This window comes from Labrus mixtus, chromosome 7 (assembly GCF_963584025.1).
Source record: "Labrus mixtus chromosome 7, fLabMix1.1, whole genome shotgun sequence".
NCBI classification, from domain to species: Eukaryota; Metazoa; Chordata; class Actinopteri; order Labriformes; family Labridae; genus Labrus; species Labrus mixtus.
The window spans coordinates 26,801,595-26,823,537 of record NC_083618.1 but is presented as its reverse complement, the minus strand read 5'-3'; the positions used below and the strand labels follow the sequence as shown (position 1 = coordinate 26,823,537).

The following is a 21,943-nucleotide window of genomic DNA, read 5'->3' as shown; positions in this document are numbered from 1 at the left end:
GCTGTTGCTGATTACCAAATTCAACAGGGGTGCTGGTTGGCCTAGCGGTTATGTTGCACGCACCGTGCACAGAGGCTGTAGCCAAGGGGCAGCCCAGGTTGGACTCCGACCCTCGCCAAATCCCACATGTCATCCCCCTTTCTCTCCCCCCCCCGAAAACTGCTGATTTTTGGAGCAGGACACATTTGTACAGGTCGTGAAAGCTGATGATAGACCGTGTAAATGTGTCTGTTGGCTTCAGGAAAATATATTTGAAACATATTTCCCTAGCTGTCGTACTTAAAGCATTCTTGATGTTGAAATAATTAAACGTGGAGTGGCTTAAACCCTACAAGAATAATTAACCTTCCTGATTTCTGTCATTGTAATCACTGAAAACTGCACCTTTTAAATGAAAGTTTTTTAAAGTGTTTTTTGTGCCAGGAAACAAAGTGTCAGGGTAGCAAGAGACGTGGAGGAAGGTTACTCACCATTGGCCTTAAGTAAGCAGACTCATCTGTCTTCAGTTTACAAACCAAAAAAAACATGACTTCAACAAAAAAGATTGATTAAGGAAAAGCAGGTTTGATTCCATGGCAGGCTTTCTGAACCAAAGTGAGCTGCTGATGAAGCCGGAGAAGATGTCCTTTTACATGTTCGGGACACATGACATATCCTTTATATCTTTTAATTCTAGTGGTTGTGTAAAGGACTACGTATATTTTCAACATGTAACCAGTTTTACAGGATCTCTTTGATGGATTTCTCAGCTGTGATTTGTGTAAATCCTTAACATACATCTCAGTGTTATATGCAGTTTTAATGAGTGCTGCCTACAACCTAGATTTGTATATCCTTTAGATCAAGAGATATATCTACCTCTCCTGCTGTGACTTTGATGATTCTTTATAATCAACATTGAGGAAGGATGTAGAAACCCCTTTAACACGTTCATCAATCTAAGCTCATTGAAGGATTCTGTTGAGTGTAATTACAGGAGGATTATATTGCTTTAGATTCATTAGTCTAGTCCTTTAATCAGATGATGTAGCCATATAACATTTGGAAAGAGACGGGGGGCTTTGTGTGTCAGTCTGCTGCATCATCTCACAGTGTACCGTTCAATACTTTTCCCCTGCTGTTTTCATGACTCGCAGCCTTTTGCAAAATGCTGTCTGTTCTTACTTCAAAGCTGTGTGCCAGGCTGAATAATTGCCGTATCACTTCACACGGCTCCCCGACCGGCCTGCTCCGTGGCTCTGTGAGCTGACAGAGCTGAGAGCTGAGAGCCGGAGCAGCACTGGTAACACGGCCAGCCTCGGCTTTCGACGTCTCTCTGGCAGGATGTTAGCGACAGCTGAATCATCACTGTACAGGGGCGATGACACATACCCAGCAGTGATTTGTGTATCACACACACAGAGTAACCATGGTACTCTGTTGTGATTGAGTTTGTTCAGCACTTTAGCACTGGCAAGTTCAAATTGATTCACATACATCATCTGAGTGGAGTTTTTTTCCTTTTCTTTCATATTATGCTGAATTAGCTCTTTCCTTACGCTGTATTGACTAGCAACCTAAGCTCGTCTTTTCCTGAGGTCAGGTTTCTTGTTGGGTTTTAAAATTTGTGAATAAGCTACCTGATATTTGAACACTTTGATTTGTTGCACAGCAATTTTCTTTGGGGAACATATGTATTCATAAACTATTGAAGACCTGTGTTTCTATATTCATCATTAATTCATTCGTGCATCTGTACTCTCAGTTCCACTTCATACAGCTTTATTTGTACAACTTTCATGTGCATTTTCTGAAGGAGCTTGAAAACATTTTTTAGTTAGAAAAAGAAAAAAGCTGCTTAAACCCCCCACTATATTGCTGGTTGGTTCTCCCCACCCTGACCCTGAGCTCTCCTCTCTAAACCAATCAGCTAGAGTCACATCAAGGGGCCATCACTGTCTTTATTGGTGTGCTTTAGGTTGTCCTGGCAACCAGCCCAGGCTTTGTGTGCACATGTATGCGTGTAGGTGTGTGTGTGTGTGTGTGTGTGTGTGTGTGTGTGTGTGTGTGTGTGTGTGTGTGTGTGTGTGGGGGGGGGGGGGGGGTGCTGGCCCTCGTGGGTGCCGGCTTCACCCCTCTGTGCACCATGTGCTCCTGCTGATTAGCTCGTCTGTGAGCAGCCCAGGCTAGCAGGGGCTGTGCAGCATCTGATGGAAAAAAAAAAAAAAACCTAATTGATACGGCCACCGGGGGAGGCCTTTGTGTTCTTTGTTGGCCTTGCGAGGCGCAGCAGTGTCAGACCTTGTAAGTGTGGCCGCTTAGACAATAGGAGCAGCTGTAACTCAACTCTGAGGAGAAGCAATGATGTAGACAAGAACCTCCTCTGTTATTGACTGACTGGGCGAGCGTGGTGGAGAGAAGGAGTGGGGACATACCTTCTGCCCAACAACTCCAGGAGAAGCTGTGGTGTCTAGTGGCTAACATCTCCATCCATACAGGATACAGGAAAGACAGGACAGGCCTACTCTGCATCAACAAAGGGAGCAGAGGGATGCAGGTTCAGCCCCCTCCATGTGGCCCAGATACACACAGGCAGATGCTGAGATGGGACTGTACCATGCGGGGTGTCGGTGTTGTTTTCATGCAGTCTAAACTGCGCTGGATTTGCTTTGTTCTTCCAAGTTTAAGCAATTCCTTTTGAACAAGCTTTTTTTCCGACTTCTATGGACTCGGTGTACGATGACATTTTTAATCTAAGCCTTTGTAACCGGCTGACAAAATGTTGAAGTTCAAAGCTTTTTGTTTGGATTACTGGCAGTTCCTGTGTCTGCAGCCCCTGCATGGTTTCTATAAAAGGTAAGGTGCTGTTTGTGTCATTTCTTTTGATTATAAATGAACTATTTTGTTCAAAACCGAGATTGAAGACAAACATGTATGACCTTGTTAATATTCATCCGATGCATTCATTCATTTTGTCCCAGTCGGTGTGTTTTGTGTGAACTCTCTGGGAATTTAATCAGCAGCCTTTTTGGTCCTCAAAGTGAACAGACTTCTTCTCCTCCCTCGTGTCGTAAAGTGTCGCGTTGGAAACAGACATGAATGACTGACACTCAGCACACTCGGCCCCCGGTGCTTGTGTTTTTACTCCTGTGTTGAGAGGAGCTGAAATGGGACAAGAGCCGCACGTGTCAGCAAGGTCAACTGGTGTGAATGGAAGCTCTATTGTTGTGGTTTGTCCCTGACAAGCTCAAGCGCAGTATTCAGTCTATTGTGTGTGTGTGTGTGTGTGTGTGTGTGTGTGGGCCCACTCAGAGTTATTAGCGCGGCAGCATGAGACAGCACGTGCTCTGTAGTCCATCAGTGTTATTGTTGCAGTGTGTGTACAACTCTTTAAGGGCCGGTCATGTGGCTTTTTTTTAATGCTAATGTTTGTTTCTTGTACATGTCACAAAACTTTGAGCTCAGATGTTTTTGTAATAATTACCTAAAGTTCTTCAATGATTTTTCCCCAAAAAGTAATTTCAGTCAACATGGAAAGTACAAACACTGACACGTCTGCTGTCGCTGCGTTTGAGCTTTAAAGTCTGAAAAAATAATGACGACTCGCTTCGGCTTGAAGACCACAAATCTTTACAGAGAGAATGTAAAATACACTCTTTTGTGTCATTTTGAAAAATTATAGGCAAGGATCATGATAGAGTGTCAAACTGGACAGAAGATGCCAATCACTTTCATTAAGGGGAGGCTATGTTCTAGGGAGCTTAACCCATACACTAACAGGCTGATATATTGTTCTCTACAGCCCTAATTTTTCTTCTTTTACTGTAACTGTGTCTTGTAAGTCACCAAACTTTATGAATGTTATGTGGTTGAGTGCCCCTTTAAGGTCAAGGTAATTGTATTGTTTTATTTTAAAGTACCTCCCACAGCTTATGCACCTGCGTACTTCAGGTTGCTAGCTTGCTTTCTTATTGTAAAAGCGAAGCGAATAAAATAAAAGCTGAAAAGTCTGAAATACCACTTTGTGCAGGATGCTGCATCATTTGTCAGGGTTTGTAACGGAAATCACCTCTACTTATACTAAGTGAAGCAATGAGACTGACCATATAGTTTTGTATATGTTAGGTTTGTTCCGTCCGTTTGTCTGGATAACATTTTCAACATACTGTATAATGTAGTTTAACATCTGGCTCACAATAACTGAGATTATAATCCTGATGTGCAGCAGTCAGGTGCAGTTATGATCAAGGGGTTAGATAATTACCTGAGGGACATACTTCATTGATTTATTTGTTTTATTATTTAGTTCAATGTTTGACAAGGGATAACTAAATATGAACAAAGAGACATGTAAATAGAGCATTTGTCTTTAGGCCGACAAAATATACAATAAGAATGTTTCTGAAACAGAATCAAATAAAGGCTTTGGACTCATTGATGCTCAAGAACTGTGAACCTTCAAAACAACAACAACAAGGCATCAGTTACATCATCTGAGAACCAGTGTTCCAGGGTAACATTATACAGCCCAAAATAAGTGACTCACTCAGAAACAGATTCCAGGAGAACCTGCTAAAAATCATCTTTCAAGCCCGACTCATTTTGTTTCTAAAATGAGAACGTCACACGTTGGGGTCAGTTGAAGAGCGCAAACTCTCAGTCCAGTTCAGAGAGTCAAGTGAAAAAAAAAAAGGGGAATGTATGATGTGAAGAGGAGCATCTCTCCAGGCCATATTTATTCATGAGTCCACCCCTCCCCCACCCGCTGTTCATCTCAGCCACGTCTCATGGGGGTGAAGACAAAAACGTCCCCCCACTCCACGCTTTACCACGCGTGTGTTTTCCATTTAAATACCAGTCAGCGATTGGATGGTGAAGACCCATTTCATTAAGCTTGAAGATGAGCCAAACTTTGGTGTGTTGGAGGTGACGAGCGTTCATTTGGTTTGAGGCTCTGAGTCGTTTCGGCAATCAGGCTCAGTCTGGTGCTTATAGGTCGGTATGAGTTTGTACACAAAGGGCAGACATGCTCATAATGGTGTTTGGTTTCTTCAACTGGAAAATCAGCAGCAGTTAGCGTGCTGTGATTTGTAATTTTTTTTATCCAGTTTTAAATGGTTGGTTCATTAAAACTACAAACACTCTAGTGTCTAAGAATTCAATATAATAATCAAATATGCACTGAACAGCTTTCAACTGTTTTAGTAATCCCATCACACAAAGTCAATTTGAAACACAAAAACATTAATGGCACCTCTGATTGGAAACGCAACCTCTGTTTTCCAATGTGATAAGGAATATGGCTTAATAAGCAGTTCTGTCTATTTTTGTAGATGCTTTTCATTTTCACTCGCCATTCTAGTTATGTAGTCATGGCTCCAGAGTTTTTCATGTTTGTAATGTTTACTCCACTAGTCCTGAAGCAGAATTATCAACAACTGATGTACAAACGTTATGTATGCTAATGAGGACATATCTAATAAATGACATTACATACAATATTCTATTTAAGTCTATGATGCAATGTATCGCACAGACTTCTACAAAAAAAACATTACTTAAGTGAAAATGTAAGCCAATGCAGAAGTGAAAGTGAGTTTAAATGTTTTCATGTATATGAAATATAACTTCTGCCTGATACCCCTTGTCTCTTGTTAAAAAATGTAGATGGTTATAAACGGCAGTACATGATGACTAAAAGACGTGTTCGTGTTAGACCTGCTTCCTCCCAAAGAAATAGTCCTCATGATTGTTGTGTGTAGTGAGGTTTGTAGGTTTTTCCAAGTCATGAGAACTGTTTAAGGGGAGACATCTTGCTATTGAATTATTGAAGTGCCATTACTCGAGGCTGAGCTCCCCACAAACAACACTCTGTTCGCCTCCATTATATTGCGGGGGGGGGGGGGAGCCTTGTTACAAAGTGATATCTAAAAATCCAAGTAAATGGAGGAAACTCCAGAGAACCTGAATTGTTAGACAACACTCCAGGCAAAACCAATGTTTGGTTTTGTTACTTTAATAGAGGTGAACCAGCCCTGTCACAGGTGCTTTGTGATTTATTTCTCCTCCTATTAGATCACTTACCGCAATGGTAATCTGTCCTCCCCCAGTGTTAGTCTGCTAATGGGTTTACCTGTGTGACAATATATGGCTTCACAGTGAATGGCTATTGGTGTGACAGGACAGAAGGAGAGCTGGAGGTAATGTGGTGAGGTGAAAAAAACTCTTCAATAGAGCTCCATGGTCTCTGTTGTTTCGGGTCACTGGCCCGCATCAAGCTGTCCAAACACAGTAGTTCATCAGCACTGAAGACACCCCGCACACACCTCCACCTCCCACCCCGTTTTATCATTCACACCAACTGAGTCCATTCTGCCTCACATTTCCTCCTCATCCACTTTTCCACAGGCAGACGTGACCTGAGCCCCTCTGTGTACCGCCACTAACTCCTGACAGAATAATTGCACATAAAAGCGGCTCCTTTTATGCATTTTCAATTCCCAGCACAAAGATCAGGGCTTTGCCCTTTTTTCATCAAGGATTCATCCGATTATAGTGGGGTGGTTTTTTAAATCTGAAGTTAACAGACAGAGCCGTGGCCTTTTAATATTCCACACTCATTGTGGACTTGAGGGAGCACTCTCCACTGAGGACCAAATCAGAACATCAAAGGGCTTTCTAAAGGCGTGCAGCAGGTCGAGTCTTTTTTCAGACTCAACCCAGCAGTCTTTTGCAAATGAAGATGGAACTCAGATAAATGTCCAGAGGCTTGCAGGATCCATATTTGCTCGCGCGAGTAACCCGAGTTGTTTTTTCATGCTGTAAAATAAGTTGGTAAACAAGGAACAGAGGCGTGATGAGCAGAAATGTTTGTGTCAAAAAGACTGTGGTGTCTTAAATGGTGTGCTAATTACATTCATTTGTGGGCAGAGCTGTGTGCCGGCTTGTGAATGACTTGGTCCTCAGAGCATGCACTGACAAAAAGCTTTGTGATATTCTGCCAGCAGCTTGTTCACACGGCGAGTGCTGCAGGGAGCTCGGCCCTCTCTCTTCACTACCCCGATATGCCTTGTAGCGGTCAGTGTGGAATCAGCCACTCTGTGATTTTCTTTGTGCCGTGAAATGGAAACATCAAAGTCTAAAGTCCCTGTCAAATCAATCTGCTGCGTGGATGTGTACAAGTGTGTCAGCGCAACTCAGAGCTGCAGACGCTGTAAATCAGAGCTTGTGCACGACGATACTGATGCTCCCTCTGCTCATAAGTTAGTGTTAAGTACTAATTATGTCAGCTGCATTTCATTTGTGTTTGATCTTGTTTCTTCACTGTGTTTGGCATAAAAGAGAAGGGTTTAATGAGAATTCAACCCAGAAGTGAACATAAACAATTATAATCTTTTCTTTAGTGCCTTTATGTTTTACTTACAGTTGTGCAATGCAAATGAATGACTAAAAGCGTCTTGCCGAAGGAAGGAGTCAATGAGAAGAGGAAGAAATGGTCTAACCACGTGAGGCTTCATTTCAAGAAAAAGATGAAAAAAGTGTCGGCTGCAGTGTCTATGAAATACCGCAGCATGTTTCTGTGCATGAGATGCCATGACAGTGTGTTTGTGGGTTCAGGAGGTAGAGTGATTTGTCCACTCATTGGTTGATGCGTGGTTGCTCCAGTCCTCATGTTGAAGCTTTGTTGGGAAAGATAGTGAATCCCCGAAGTGCTCCAGAGCGCATTTGTGAGTTAGATTACATCTAAATGGCAAGGTGTGTGCATTGCATAGCGATGACAGAAATCAGAGGCACTACCTGACAATGATATAGCCTCTTGGAGCAAAATCCAATTCTTAAGCCTTTGGTGTACCCGGCTGTTATCCTGATAAGTGATGAAGAATGTACAGGCCCAGGCTTCCTTTTCCTAGCAACTGACTAGCAACGTAAAAGGTGAGAAATGAATTGAAATGTAGACAAGTAAAGCTCTGAATGAAAGCTCACAAGTATGTCTGCCTTAAATTGTTGACAATGTAGACTACATCTATAACAAGAAGCGCTTCAAAGCAGGTTACTGTTGACTGCAAACACAACATTCAAACCAGAAGTGCACACTCACTACAGGACGAGGTGTGTATGTTCACTGCTAATACCTACATTGCAAGCTACCGCACACTAGCGTAAGCTAACCGCCTGTGTTTGGCACCTGCCTCTCCAACAGAAAGCCGACCAACTCTGCATCTGCGGGTGAAAAACAAGCCCAAGGTTCACCCTAGTTTTAGAAAGAGCTTTATCTGCTTGGCGTTTCACCTCACTATGATTCTTCTTTTTTTGCAGCTAAGTCCACGTTCGACATATTCGCCGGTTTGATTTGTGTCCAATTGTTAATTTGTATCCCCTTCCTAAACTCACCTGCTTGCTTTCATTGGCTGGGGGAAACGCACCAGTTCCCTGCTCAGAAATGTCCCATGTTGACCAAAACATGAAAATCAAGGCAGGGGTCAGAGTCTCTGCATACCAAGTCTCCACCACACATGTATGGCGGCCCATAAGAGATGATTGAGCGGCATTACTTTTCTATAAGACTGTTTTAGTTTTTATGAAAAGCTTTCGACTCTCTCCCTTTAAATCAACCCAACATACTGTTTAGTCGACAGGTTTCAAGGGTTGCATTACAGTCAGTGCTCTACCTTCCACTTGACTGTTTTCCAACATACATCAGAAACAGATGATAAAAAACACTACTAAATGGAGTCAATGTAGACTTTGTTTTGTCTGCCAACTGAGCAGCAAGATGTTACTGAGGAAAACAGTGTAATACATTGTTGCTTTGTTGGTGAAAACTTCAAAAATGCTTAACACTTCCCATCATTGGTGCAAGTTCTGTAATATGATACTTAACCATGTCATTGACTTTGGTCTTCCTGACTTCTAATAGCTCACCATGTCATGAGCGTGGGTGTCAAAGAGAGACAGACAGGCGGACGTATAGAGACTCAGAGCGAGAGATGTTTAGCAGCTGCTCAGAGGAAGGCCACCGAGGCCAACCGGGAGTGAAAATACTCGGCTATTCTTAAACGTCTAAAATAACAAAGGCGGACTTGTCACGAGTTCGGTGTAAGGATTTGCATTACTGGATATCAGCATATCCTTTACATGCAGCCAAGATTTTTCTTTGAAAACGTTTGGTATGTCATACTACCAATAACTTACTTTAGATGGAGGAAGCATGGTTATGGTCCGATAAGTACATGAAGTTTAATAAGGCTAGGTTTAATGTCATTACATGTGAGTTAGCCCCGTTGATATTTACACATACCACAAAACCAAACGAGTACAGATGTTCCCTCATGACCTAAACTAATGAACTGATATATGAGTCTGACTGACTACAACCTTTTAAGCCAGTGAGGAGCGGTGTATGCATGTGTAAATGGCATGTATGTAGTATTTGAAGTGTTTGATATTTTAATTTGAAAACATCAAATTTCCTCGGGTACAGCCATCAACTGCTGTTGTGACATAAAATAATTACATTAAAATGTAGTACTGGTTTGTATTTTTGTTTCATTCCAAAGTTACTAATGTTTATTAAGTATTTTAATAAGCTCCAACATTAATACCATGTTTGTTAAAGATACAATATGTAGAATTTTAGGACAATGTTTACATTAAAATATCTAAACTAATAAAAAGTTGACCCATGTTATATATATTGTATTGTTGAGTACTTACATTATCTCAAATATTTCCAACAGTAATCAAAGACAGAGAAATCCGTAATCTTATAGTTGTAACGGGACGTGTCTTGTCGAGGCGGCCGCCATGACGGACAGAATGTTTATCGTTGCCATGGAGTTCGTTTTCACCCGGGAGAAGAAGCAGAGAGAACTCCCATGATTGCCCGCGAGCCTCGACGTCATCTTTTGTTATTGTAGCTTTGATTGAGAGCCCCCTGGTGGCGGAATCTACATACCGGACCTTTAAAGTAAACAAAAATGAATTAAATGGACTGCATATGTTAACCAGCTCTAAGCTAGCTCTGGTACAATGCATCATATAGCGACATCTAGGTTTAATATTGTACAGGGTCCTTTTACTGATCTAATTAAATAAATAAATCATTTTTGAAGTTGTAACAAAATTAAGATACATTTCTACTTTGTTAATGTTCCTATTTGTTAAGTCGAGGGTCTGAGTGTTTCTTCCATACCTCTGGGGCAAAAATTGCAAACCTGATTTCTTGCAAACTTGCAGCTGTCAATATGAAAGATAAAATGTATACACATTATGGCACTGTGTTTATAATATGATTTAAAAAAATGGTTATTCTAGGTATGTTCAGCATTAATAAGAAACATCTAGCTACTTTTTGGTCCCATTCTTTGGCATCAATGTTACTACCTAAAAGTAAAATCCCCAGTTCCTCATGTACGTTAAGCCTGGAGTGCCATATTTCTTCTGTTTTGTAATAATGTAGAACGCCTCACTCCTCTCACTTTGCTTCTTTGCTTTGAGCAGAAGATCTTCAGGCTCTGCCGCTGTTCACATCCAACATTTTCCACAGCCTGCCGCGTTTTACATATTTCTTTTTTTTTAAATCTTTTCCACGTGTATCACATATTTCACAAGTCTCCCAAGTTTAACAGCACTTTTACTTTACATTCCATTCTGCTGACTCAACAAAAACGCCTTTAATCCTCTGCCTGTGATGTTTTATTCTCCTGCGCTATGTTTTGAAATGGTTGCAAGCCAATTCAGAAAAGACTCTGCCCTTTCAGAAGCACTTTTTTTTACATTGTCTTGGGTAGATGCTATCTAGTATGAGTTTGTAGGGGAGGGAGATCTGACGCTGTAGTAGTGGTACAATGAGATAAAACAAGAGTCTATCTCCTGTGCAAAGCAGTAGAGATGATTTAGAGGGAGCAGCATGGCAGCAGTAAGTGATAGGTTGTAGAGGAAGGGGCAGCAGCCGGCTGGTGGAATGTGAACATGCGCTCGCTTTTCACACTGAAGTACGGAGGGATTTTACTCCCTGTCTGGTCCACTTAGCTGCTGGCCTTACTTGGTAATGGTCTGCTCTCCTCAGACAGAACATCTTGATGTGTCTGCTTTTGTGAAGGCCTGCTAAAAGAAGGGAAAAGGGGAACTGGAAAGAAGCCGTGACTGATGTAACCCAACCTCCAGGAGGGAGAATTAGTCATTTTTCCTAAGGACTAGTACATGTTTTGTGGGCAAGTGAAGGAGAAGGGAAGGAGTGGCATGGGTGGGTGCTGGTAGAAGAACTGCTGATCCTCTCTCATTCAGACTCTTCAGAAACATTTGAGTCCTGTTTACATCTCAGCCTCTCATCAGAGAACTTAACAGATCCAAATCTCAAGTTTCCATCCTGATGATGTCAGGGGCATGTGGAATCTAATGTGGAAGTACTGCATTTCAGTGCGGACGATAAGGTAGGGAGATCCTGTTACTGAGCGCCAGAGCATGAGTGTGCACGGCTGGGAGAGTTTTATACTGGAACATGTGCTCGGTTGAATCACTAATACGTATATTTTGATTACTCGACTAAATATGAAGCTTTGAAGCAATTCTCATATTAAAGAAATGTAAAGAAACTTTAAGATTTAATGTAAGGGGTTGTTTTTATCCGACTAGAAGTTTTGACTATTTCAAGTTCTGTAAAGTTTCCTTTTCTGTGTTTTTATAGATGCTCATCTGGTTTCAGACCAGCCCTAAATGGTTTCAATCTGTTTTGATTAGGACTGCAACTTTAGCCCAAGTTTTAGTCTTTAGACTTATTTTCCTGTCAAACCAACAGTCATAACAACCCACATGGATTACATTAACAATAAAATAAAATACAAAGAGACAAAAGTCAAGCATTGTCAGCAAATGTTTGGTGTTGTTGTCTAATAAATCCTTTAAAAACCACATGTTCCCAGTGTTATTGGACTGTGAGTCAGTGCACTCATCAGTGTTTGCATATGTTTTCCAGCTGTGACCAGTCAGGTCCTTGTTTTTTGAGAAAATGTAATAATGTGTGGAATACGCAGATGTATTTAGCGATTTTTCTATTTGAAAAGAAGTCTAAAAAAGTTAATTTATTCCAGATAGCATACACAGGATTTACTTCTGATAAGCCGCTTAACTGATGGAGTGAATGTCTAAGCAGTAGTTTAAATGAAATGTGTATTATCGTTCCCATGGGGAACTCGTGCTTATGTAGAAAACTGTACGACACTTCTTATTTCCATGTGGCGTTCAATAACAAACTGTTCAGTTCGTGTTATTGAGGACAGCGCACCAGTTGAAACAGGCCATGAAAGATTGCCGTAGGGGACGGGTTAAAGCATTAATGGTTCCACGCAGTGATTTCACCACAGAAAGGCTAAAATTAGTGGCCATTGTGGTGAGAGCAGCCTGAGTCAGCAGTAGCCAATCACCATTCATAAACTCCTATGGTCTGTAATTCCAGTCTCCATGGGACGGCCAGCCACAGCCTGGAGTTCCTTGCTTTAATACAGAAATGTTCCCCCATCTCAGTGAGTCCAGTCATTTGATTGAATTACTGATCCCTGTTTTGGTACAGCACACGCACTACGTCTGTGTAACTTGGCCATCAAACATTTTCCGTCTCTGCTGATTTCTCATGAATGCCACAGTTACATGGTTTTTCCTCTTGGCTTGGATTCCCTTCTGTCTGCTCTGCTAAAAATGACCGCACAGTCACTCACTCATGTAGACAGCACCAGAGGCAGGAGTCAAATGTGTGGTATTTTTAAATGGCTAGCTTAAATGGTCCTTGTCTGTATTTGTGGTTTGGTGTCACCCTCTTTGTCACTGCATAGCCTAGCAATAACAATGGCAACAGTGAGATATTATCACTTTAGGACGTTGTTCCGGCTAAGCTCTGAGCAAGCAGTCGTCCAAAAATACTTCAAATGAAATCCAAATTTCACTTTTCTGTGAGTTATGTTGTGGACTCTATCACCTCCAATGAAATCTATATGGCTCTTTAGCTGAAAACAAATACTTCCATGTTCACCATCTAACCAATAACTTTGTCTGTCTTCTGGCCGTGTTGGGAATGTAGTGACATGCATGTGTACAGTGCAGAAAGCAGAGGTTTTGTTTTCATTTTGCTTTTGGCCAGAAACAAGTGAGATGAGAGTGGAGTTTGCTGGCCGGGAAATGGTAACATTGAACTAAAAGAGGCTGAAAGAGCTAACCATAAAGTTATAGGTTAGGTAATAGTATCAATGCATGTACTCTTTTATAACACGTTGTTTTTTATGCAATGCTTATTCAGAAAGATTCATATTTGGAGGCCTAATTTGTCTTTTTTATTTACTAAAAAGGTTAATATGCCACTTTCAGAACATATTTTCAGATCAAAACTATTGCTCTCTTCAGACACACCTCTTTCAACCCTCAGCCCCCCCCCACAGCTCCTGTCTCCACACTTCCCTAGCCCCTCCCCGCCCTGTTTCACTAGCAGGGTTCTGTAAGGCAGAGACAGCAGCAGACGAGTGCGATGTCTTAAACTTTACCTTGTTTGTACACCAAGGTGAAATTTGTTTCAATCCCTTATAATGCATTTAAACACAGCTTGCCTGAGTTGGTGGCGCTGTCGCTCTTCCCCCATGTGGTGGGGCTTATATTTGAAGATTTGAAGTATGAAACATATTTGAGCCTCTGTGTAAAACAAAAACAAGCTGAAGGAAGCGTCGTCCTGTCCATGTGAACACCATATGTGAAAGCTATATCCAGATTCAGAATCACAATCAGGTTCTGATTCTTCAAACTAATGAGAAGAGCTCTGAGAATAAGTACAGAACTCTCAATAGGAGGCTCAAATAAAAAGTGCTACTGTTCTCTGTCTGCTGTGCACAGCGAATGTTTATTTTTTGACAGTGTTAGTGTAGAGACTGACAGATTGACCCTTTGGTAGCACCCCTCTCTGAGCGAGAGAAGACGGCGGTGTCGTCTGCCTGCCGTACATTCCAGGAGACATGAGTCATCCCTCAATAACTCTCCTCTCTCACATGCAGGACCCGCTCTCCTCTGACCCTCATGTTCTGTTTTTTCTCTGCTTAATGCTCGACTACATACCAACCCCATCTGTCTGTGCGCTTCGGTGTGTGACTGGCTATCTGTTGGGATTCTTTTTTTTTTTTTTTAACCTGCTTTGCTGGAGCTGTTTTGCAATAAATTATCTGCAAAAAGCCGGCCGATGATCTTTTTTGAACTCTTTGCAGGCTGTGTGTTTCTGCAGGCTGTGTGCATGCAGGCCCTTTAAAAAGTTCTGCCAGTGAAACAGTAGAGGCCGGGGAACCTGATCTGGCCTATTCTACTGCAAGCCAAAGGAGCAAAGGGTATTATTTATTTAACTCAGGACCCAGACTGGAGTCGAAGCTGCCAGTCTGATGTGACCTATACGTGTCCGTATGTCTGCTCCTATGTGTGCTCCCTGAGGAGGGAATGTACAGTATCTCCGCTAAAGTTCGACAGCAAATCGTCTGCTGTCTCGTCGAACGCTCCGGCATCGTAGATTTTCCTGGCAGGAGAAAACACAGCAGATGTGTGGTGAGTTACATATGAAGATCTACTTCTTGCTACCTTCTGTGTTGTAAAGTTGGACTGATCTAGCCTTCCAATAAGGCTGCACTTTCTTGCTCAACACCCCGGGGAGGCAGTGGACTTAGAGGTCTATGACATCACCTCCGTCTGTGCCGTCGCCGGTAAACAGTGGTGAAGAACAGTTTCTCAGGAGTTCTGCTGCTGTAGCACACCTGAGGTAGACAAACAGGAGGCGAAGTGGCTTTTTAACACAACACAGAGACAAACAGAGCAGCGAGGGAAGCGTTAAAGACTTGTGGTGAGTGTATGTGTGATGTCATCTGGACCAGTTGTGCAAGTAAACACATATTGTTCGACCTTTACTTCTTTGTGATAACAAAACACGAGATGGAAGAGCTACACTCGCTGAGAAAAGTGCACGCTCGGTCCTCTCATGCTCTGTGACGGGACATCTATCAGCGAGGCCTGGCATCTGTGCTCAATCGATTACAAGGTCACTTTATTTCCGCAGCCATTCCTCGGCAATTTCACACTTTTGGTCTTCAGTATGTATGGAATTCTTTTCATCCTTATTAGCCTTGTCAGATCTGGTCTTGTTATGTAGAAGGTAATACACCTTGACTGTGTGTGTGTGTGTGTGTGTGTGTGTGTGTGTGTGTGTGTGTGTGTGTGTGTGTGTGTGTGTGTGTGTGTCTGCAGGGACAGAGACAGGAGGTCAGGAAGCCGGCCATAACAGAAAAGTTCCATCTGTTCTCAGAGACTCTTATCTATCAGTGTCTCTTTGAAGCTGCGTCTGCAGACGATGATTTTCTTTTTTTTTTTTTTTTTTTTTTTTTTACTTCTTGAGAATTTAAACACCATGGGATAACATTTATAAGCTGTGCAGAAGGTTGAGCTTTAAAGTTTCTAGTTGATTGACTGAATGCCAGTTCTGCAATTATCTGATATCAATATTTTAGCAGTGTGTTTTTTCCACCTGCAATCTGATTCTTCCTCTTTTTCACACACTCCAAGTGTAAGTATTTTGAGTGTTTGTCTGTGTTTGTTTTCCAGTAAAATTGAGCCATTGTCTGATATGATGTAACTTGGCTTTTCATCAAGCATTACTCAACACCAATATTGAGTATGCAGTCGACTTTTGCCATTGTAGTACCAGGAGATTAAGCCATTACGTTTCAGCTTGGCAGAAATATGATCTCAGTTATTGCTCTCAATACATGCTCGGATGAAATTGCAATGGATTTAAATTGCCATAACGATGAATAAATATCTCCGTAATAACTCTGATGTCATTGTAGCTCTGTCAACTGCTGCACTCTGAGTCTCCTTTAATCACTTCCAGGGGCTATAATTGGCCAAGTCGTAGCATCAGTGCTGACCCATGGCACGGTCAATAATGACCGGACAGTGGCTGGGGAGTTCAGGGACGCATCTACCACCTGGGGTCCTCCTCTGTCTTTTTTTTTTTTTTGCATTTCAATGAGGCCCAGCTCATCCAAGATTAATGGGCACAGCGGCCCTCAGCGTGGCTCGCTCTATCTAGGCTCTGACCCCTCGGCTCTCAGTGGTCCAGGGGGTACGTCCGGCCTTGGCCTGTCTGCCCTTCGAGGTGCACTAAACCTGACTTCCTCCTGACTCTATCATGACTCTGATTACAGAAATGTGTCACCTGCTAATGGCACTCTGAAGGATTAGAGGCACAGCAGTGCTCTCTGGATCCTGCAGCCCCCTAAAAGCTAAGCTCTTGGCTAAATTCACGCTGACCTTTCTCTTCCAAAGTGCCTTTCCCGGTATGGCATCAGAAAATCCATTATTTTACCATCAGGAAGCATGCCACCTCAAACTTTGTAATGACTAAATTCTGCCTAACAACTGGAGGTAGCTCTCATCAGATCGTTGCTGTGTTTATGCATAACTTGCCCCAAAAACCACACGCGTTGATTTCCACTGAAATGCTTTTGAATGAGTGTTTCATTATTAGCCTTGTACAGAACAGGCAAGGTACCAATGCCCAAGATCTGGCTTGTCACATGCTGTGTGTTATTCACAAAAAACATTCAGAAGAAAGTCTAGTTGATGGTTTGGGGAAGGAAACGCAGGATGGTCTTTTTCCTTTTCCAAATTCTTATGAAATGCTCGGTCTGTCTTAAAATCAAAACAGTGTGTTATAGTGGTTAAAATATCTTTTTTTTTATGACGCTTTTATGCTGATCTTTTGCAAGAATTCGTGGTTATACAAAATGCTTTTGCAGTTTCATGAAGAGGATAAACATAACGGTCATTCAAAGTTTACCAAACACAACCCTGACATGAGGCAGATTTGTTTGCCAGGTCACTACATTATTTTTCATAATGCTCAGCTCTGTAGCTACCATACGTCCATCGTGCTACTTACCTGTGGTCTTTGGCCTTTAGCATTCTGCAAAACTCTCCATCACTGGCAGTATTTACTCTGGGTTTTTCTTTTTAATGTATAATCAGCCGGGAGCTGTACTGCTTAGCCAACAGAGGACAAAGCTGATGGGTTAGGGAGTCATTATGTTAGTTAATTGCATCAATCGTTTAACTCATATTATTGTACACCTGTGAAAAAGCACTTTATTGAGGTTAAGCTATTATACTTCTTTATTTATCCTGTGATGAAAATTAAAGCAGATATCAAGTTATTACCCACCTGACCGTTCATTTTCCATTCCTCCTCTTACTGTCCCATCTTCTTCTGGAGGACCAACCCTAAACTGATACGCCTGATTTGAGCTTTACGGTGGGGGAATTATCAAAGTGTGTGTGTGTGTCTGTGTGTGTGTGTGTGTGGGGGGGGGGGGGGTGAAATGTGAAATTTACAGAGGCTAGGTTTCACAAAGATTAATGATGCGGATACCAGCTGCACCCTGCATTTTCATACACCAACTAATAAGCTCAATGGGTGCTGGAACATTGAGAAAAATTACCATGGAAACTGAAGTGGCATGAGCTTGTCAGTATATCTGGCTGGTATGAGCCACTGTGCATTGCAGCACATTAGTAAACAAGACTGATTTTGAAATATTTTATCAATAAATAATAAGTCAGGACAGATTGATCAGCGTGTAGAAAAATGCCAATCAAGAGTAATAATAAATAATGTTGTGTGGCTGATTAACTGTTTTACAATCAATGAGAATGAATCTTTAATGTTTTATTTTATCTTATACAACCACATGGGTGTAGGCCATCAGAAAAGGCTGCAAATACATTTCAAAGCCTGTAGGGTTTTCCCATTATAGATTAACCCTGAAGGCTTAAATGGCAAATCATAATTGTGTAGTATTTTATGGCACTTTTCTAGTGTTCTGTCCACACAAAGCACTTTTACACGGCTATCAAACTCACCCCAGTGATGACAGAGGCTGCTAAGTGTCTTAACTGATTCCATGCACATTCACATGCTGCTGGCGTGTCAGCGAGAGCAAGTTGGGATTCAAAGTCTTGCCAAAAGATTCTTCAACGTGTGACTGCAGGATCTGGGGATCGGATCCCCGACCTTCCGGTTGGGAGACAGCCGACTCTACAACTGATCCACAGCCGGGCTTGCAGGGAATAGGTTGTGTGTGTGGCCGTAAGCCACTTTACCGTGTATGCTGTCTGGAGTTATGAAGCCACTGGCAATGCAGTGGTAACCCAACAGAGAATCATTAATGACCGGAAGTTTCTTATCTGGGCTTAGTGTTCTAGTTTTTTTCAATAAACAGGTAAAACATTTGATGATTTGAGAAAGTTTTTTAAAGGAGTGATGTTGACCTGAAGAAGGCACAGATCACAACCAACAGTTCATGAAAAAAATGTTCCCCATCCCATCAGTACTTCACACTTTGTTTTCCCTATTATAGAGCAGAGCATTTAAATTGTATTTAAGTTCTTCCCCCCTCTTCTTCTTCCTCTTTTATTATTCGAGGCTGAAGCCTGCAATCGATTAGAAAAAGAGAAGGCCCAATCAATTCCTACTCATTTGCAATTCCTCCCCATTGAACACTTTCCTTTATTACCAATGTCATAATTAATGCGGAGGAGATAGGAGGGAGGAGGGAGAGACTCAGAAAAAGGGAGGGTAAGGTTGGCAGGCAAAGTGTGTGTTGATGTGTGTATGGGTTACTGTTTAATTGCTCCATACATACTGCAGTAAATTAGTACATATATAAACAGCAATAATCATGTTTTGTAGGCCATTCTCTTGCATACATTGCACAACAGATCAGCAGTCAAGTGTTTAGTGGTCAGAGCAGCTTGGCAGTCATGTGAATAATGGAAGTCAATGTGTGCAGAGAATAAATATCTGTGCATACACCGCAGTCTCAGTCTTCATGTGTAGATGTATAAGTTTAAACTCAGAAAACTAAGTTATAAACTGTTAAAGTGTGTGTCATAGTTCTTAACTAGCATCTTTTAGTTCTAAAGTTTTGGATATAAGGCGCCATGTATCCTACATAATGTAGCTCAATGGGAAGCTAATGCCTCAAAATGTGTAAAATGTAACAATCCATCTTCCATACTTCCCAGCTGAAGATCTCAGTCCTGAGTTGTTTTTTTTGTAGTGGGTTGATTTATAGAAGGAAAATGGAAAGACTGCGTCTCTTGACTTAAGGCCTACTGACTGAGATTTTCCAACCATCGTGTTGTGAGATCAGCATGTGTTTATTGATTTTCTTTGCCCTCTCGAGGGCAGCTCAAAAATCCATAAGCAAAATAATGACATACTTCACTGTTTCCAGTCAAAATGGCTAATGTGTTTTCATCCAACTGGCTTAATGCAAAACCAGTCGAAGTGAGAGACTTGATCATTAATTTACCCACTAAGGTCTTAACAACCTTGTAATTGTAAAAGCTGTTTTGTTTTGTTATCGGACGGGAGGCAAGACATGACCAGAAAAGACGCATCAGAAATCTGAGATGGTGGATGAAGCCACAGAGATTGACACCATAATGACAGTTTTCACCTTTTTGTCAATGCCAGATGTAATCACAGGTATTCAGTGTGGCAGCAAACATACAGACGAGCAGAACGGAGCATGAAGCAGCATTATTACAAGCACGAAGATCGCACTGGTCACATATTTTAAAAGGTCCTTATCCAAGACCTCCCACTCATAGTGAATTTTCATGAATATTTCCTGCTGCCTTCACATATCTACTCACCCTGACGTGACGTAGAAATTTCACGAGGGGAATGGAAGGAAGCAGTGCGAAAATTCGACACATCAATCACACATACTGCTCAATTATGAAAATGAGTTTTTTTGCATGATTTTAAACAGCTGTGGAACTGAAAAGAAAAGACTGTATTGTTTGACCTCAGACCTCCTGACACACGTTTCCAACCTCTGTTTTTTTTCTGTTGAGCGCGGCACAAAAAGATTTACGCAACACAATGATGTAGTTCACTGTTTAAAGTCAAACTTGCCTTTTTGCAAAACCAGAAGTGACCAGTTGAAAACTCGTCTTTTGCTACAAGGCTACAGGGGCTCTCATAAGCTCTGTTTAATCGCAGAGTATATTTTGATAACTCTGTGTTTTTGTTTACTCGCGTCACATCGAACACAGTCATTAAGCCCATAATCAGAGGCGCTGTTTGTCAATAGGCAAGTCAGGCTGGGGGCCACAGGCCAGCAGGGGGCCACTTACTGACAAACTTTAAACCACAGCATCGCCTCAAAATTTGCAAATTTTGGAAAGACAGTAGGAAACCTCTCTAAGGGGGGGGCCTATCTGAAAGCACTCACTGTCTGCGCCCTGCTAATTGTCCAATGGAGTATTTCTGTGAAAACCAAAGTTCGTCCATGAAAGTTAAGGAAGGAAAATGTAGAGGTGTTATCTGTATGGGAGTGAAAAAAGAAAGAGGAAAATAAGAATGAACGCTGGTTTGAGGGCCCCCCATTTAAGTTTTGTCTAGGGCCCCAACATACTCTGGAATCGCCATTGTTCATAGTTTGTATTTAAAGAAAAAAAGTCAGAGCAACTTAAAGTGTAAAAGACCAACTATTAGCTTATACGCAACCTCCGCCACAGCACTGGGCACATCCTCAATCTACCCACAATAAGGGTTAACTGGTGATTGCCCCTTACCAAATGACTTCCTATCCTCGTACAAACGACACAGATACCTCCCGCATAAATACTGAGAAAGAATGGTTCATTGAGCCATTAGGTGTGAGTCCACAGCTGTGTGAAAGCATGTTTTATGAGCAGGATGTGATGGCCATGTGATTGGGGGGGGGGGGGGCAGGTGGTAGACCACTGGTAATTACTGGGCAGAGCTGCTGCACAGTCAGTGGTCCCCACACACCAATCTGTCTTCTTCTGGCCATAATGAAAAGCCTTTCAACATCTTATTAGCTTTTAATGTGACTGTGGGTGTGGCCGTGGCTCAGGTTTCAGTGACTGGGAGAACAGGCGTGCATACATATTTATATCTATTTCGCTTTTTGATTGAAGAGCTGTGTGATCCAGGTGCAGATAATCATTCTGAAAGTGTGTAATGTTTTCATGAGTGTGTCTTTGCATGTTTATGGGGCCATTTTGTAGGCACAGTTATTTCTTGCATCAATTCCACCCCCCCCCCCCCCAAAGATCTGTCTCGTTTATGGATTTTGCAGCTGAAGACACAGTAGTGGTATCAGCTCCAATTACAAATTCAGAGTCAATTACCAACACATCTGAAAATGATAACTGACATCAGGGGCAGAAGAGTGTCACTGGCATTTTCAACCAGATACTGTGATATCATTTGCTTTATTTTGACATTGTTTTAGCCTGCTCGTTCTCGCTGTCTCCTCTGATTAGAAGAATTCTTCAAAGAGCTGCTAACAATCACATTGTTGTGTTCCTCCTTTGTGCCGCCAGCTTTCATCTGATCCCTTCTATCATGTCACAACGACAAGAGTTGTTCCGTAGCGATGAGCTCTCATGCTGTATCAATACAAGTTCTCTTTGAAGACAGACTTTCTACATCAAAACCTTTTTTCCTTTTTTTTTTATTAGCTTTGCAGTTTATAATACTTTCTCAGTGTTTGATAAGGAAGTTGTCATAAATTTCAGTGAGCATGTCATTGTATTTCTCACCAACAAAAACCACAAGAAGACGTTTTGTGATGACTAATGACATTTCATGTCGGAAAGTAATTTTCTTTTTTTTTTTGTGAAATGGTCAAAAGCTATCTTGTTTTGTGTTTTTTTTCTGTGGCAGTGCGTCTCATATCTGACTGTACAAGCTTATCGTTTTGTTTTTTGCCCTAAAAGAAAGCCGCCATGTTGAATGATTTCAGAGTATGTGGCAGATTGTCGGGTGATGCTCGGCTCTATCTGTTCTCAGGTCTGACATGTGCTGTGTGAAATGTTGTAAATAAACACCAGCTGTTGTGATTTATTACGG

At 41.8% G+C, this 21,943-nt stretch overlaps 1 protein-coding gene across 5 annotated transcripts in view; it reads left to right on the top strand.

Annotated features, from left to right (window-relative positions):
• iqsec1b (IQ motif and Sec7 domain ArfGEF 1b) overlaps positions 1-21,943 on the top strand; it is a 197,510-nt gene that overhangs the window by 122,425 nt on the left and 53,142 nt on the right. Inside the window, exon 1 of one of the 5 annotated variants that reach the window (XM_061041445.1) lies at positions 11,033-11,411. The exons of the other annotated variants lie outside the window; for them this stretch is intronic. Coding sequence (XP_060897428.1) covers positions 11,365-11,411 — 47 coding nt within the window. The 5' untranslated portion in view covers positions 11,033-11,364. Of the gene's footprint in view, positions 1-11,032; positions 11,412-21,943 lie in introns of those variants that run through there. 5 annotated transcript variants of the gene reach the window in all.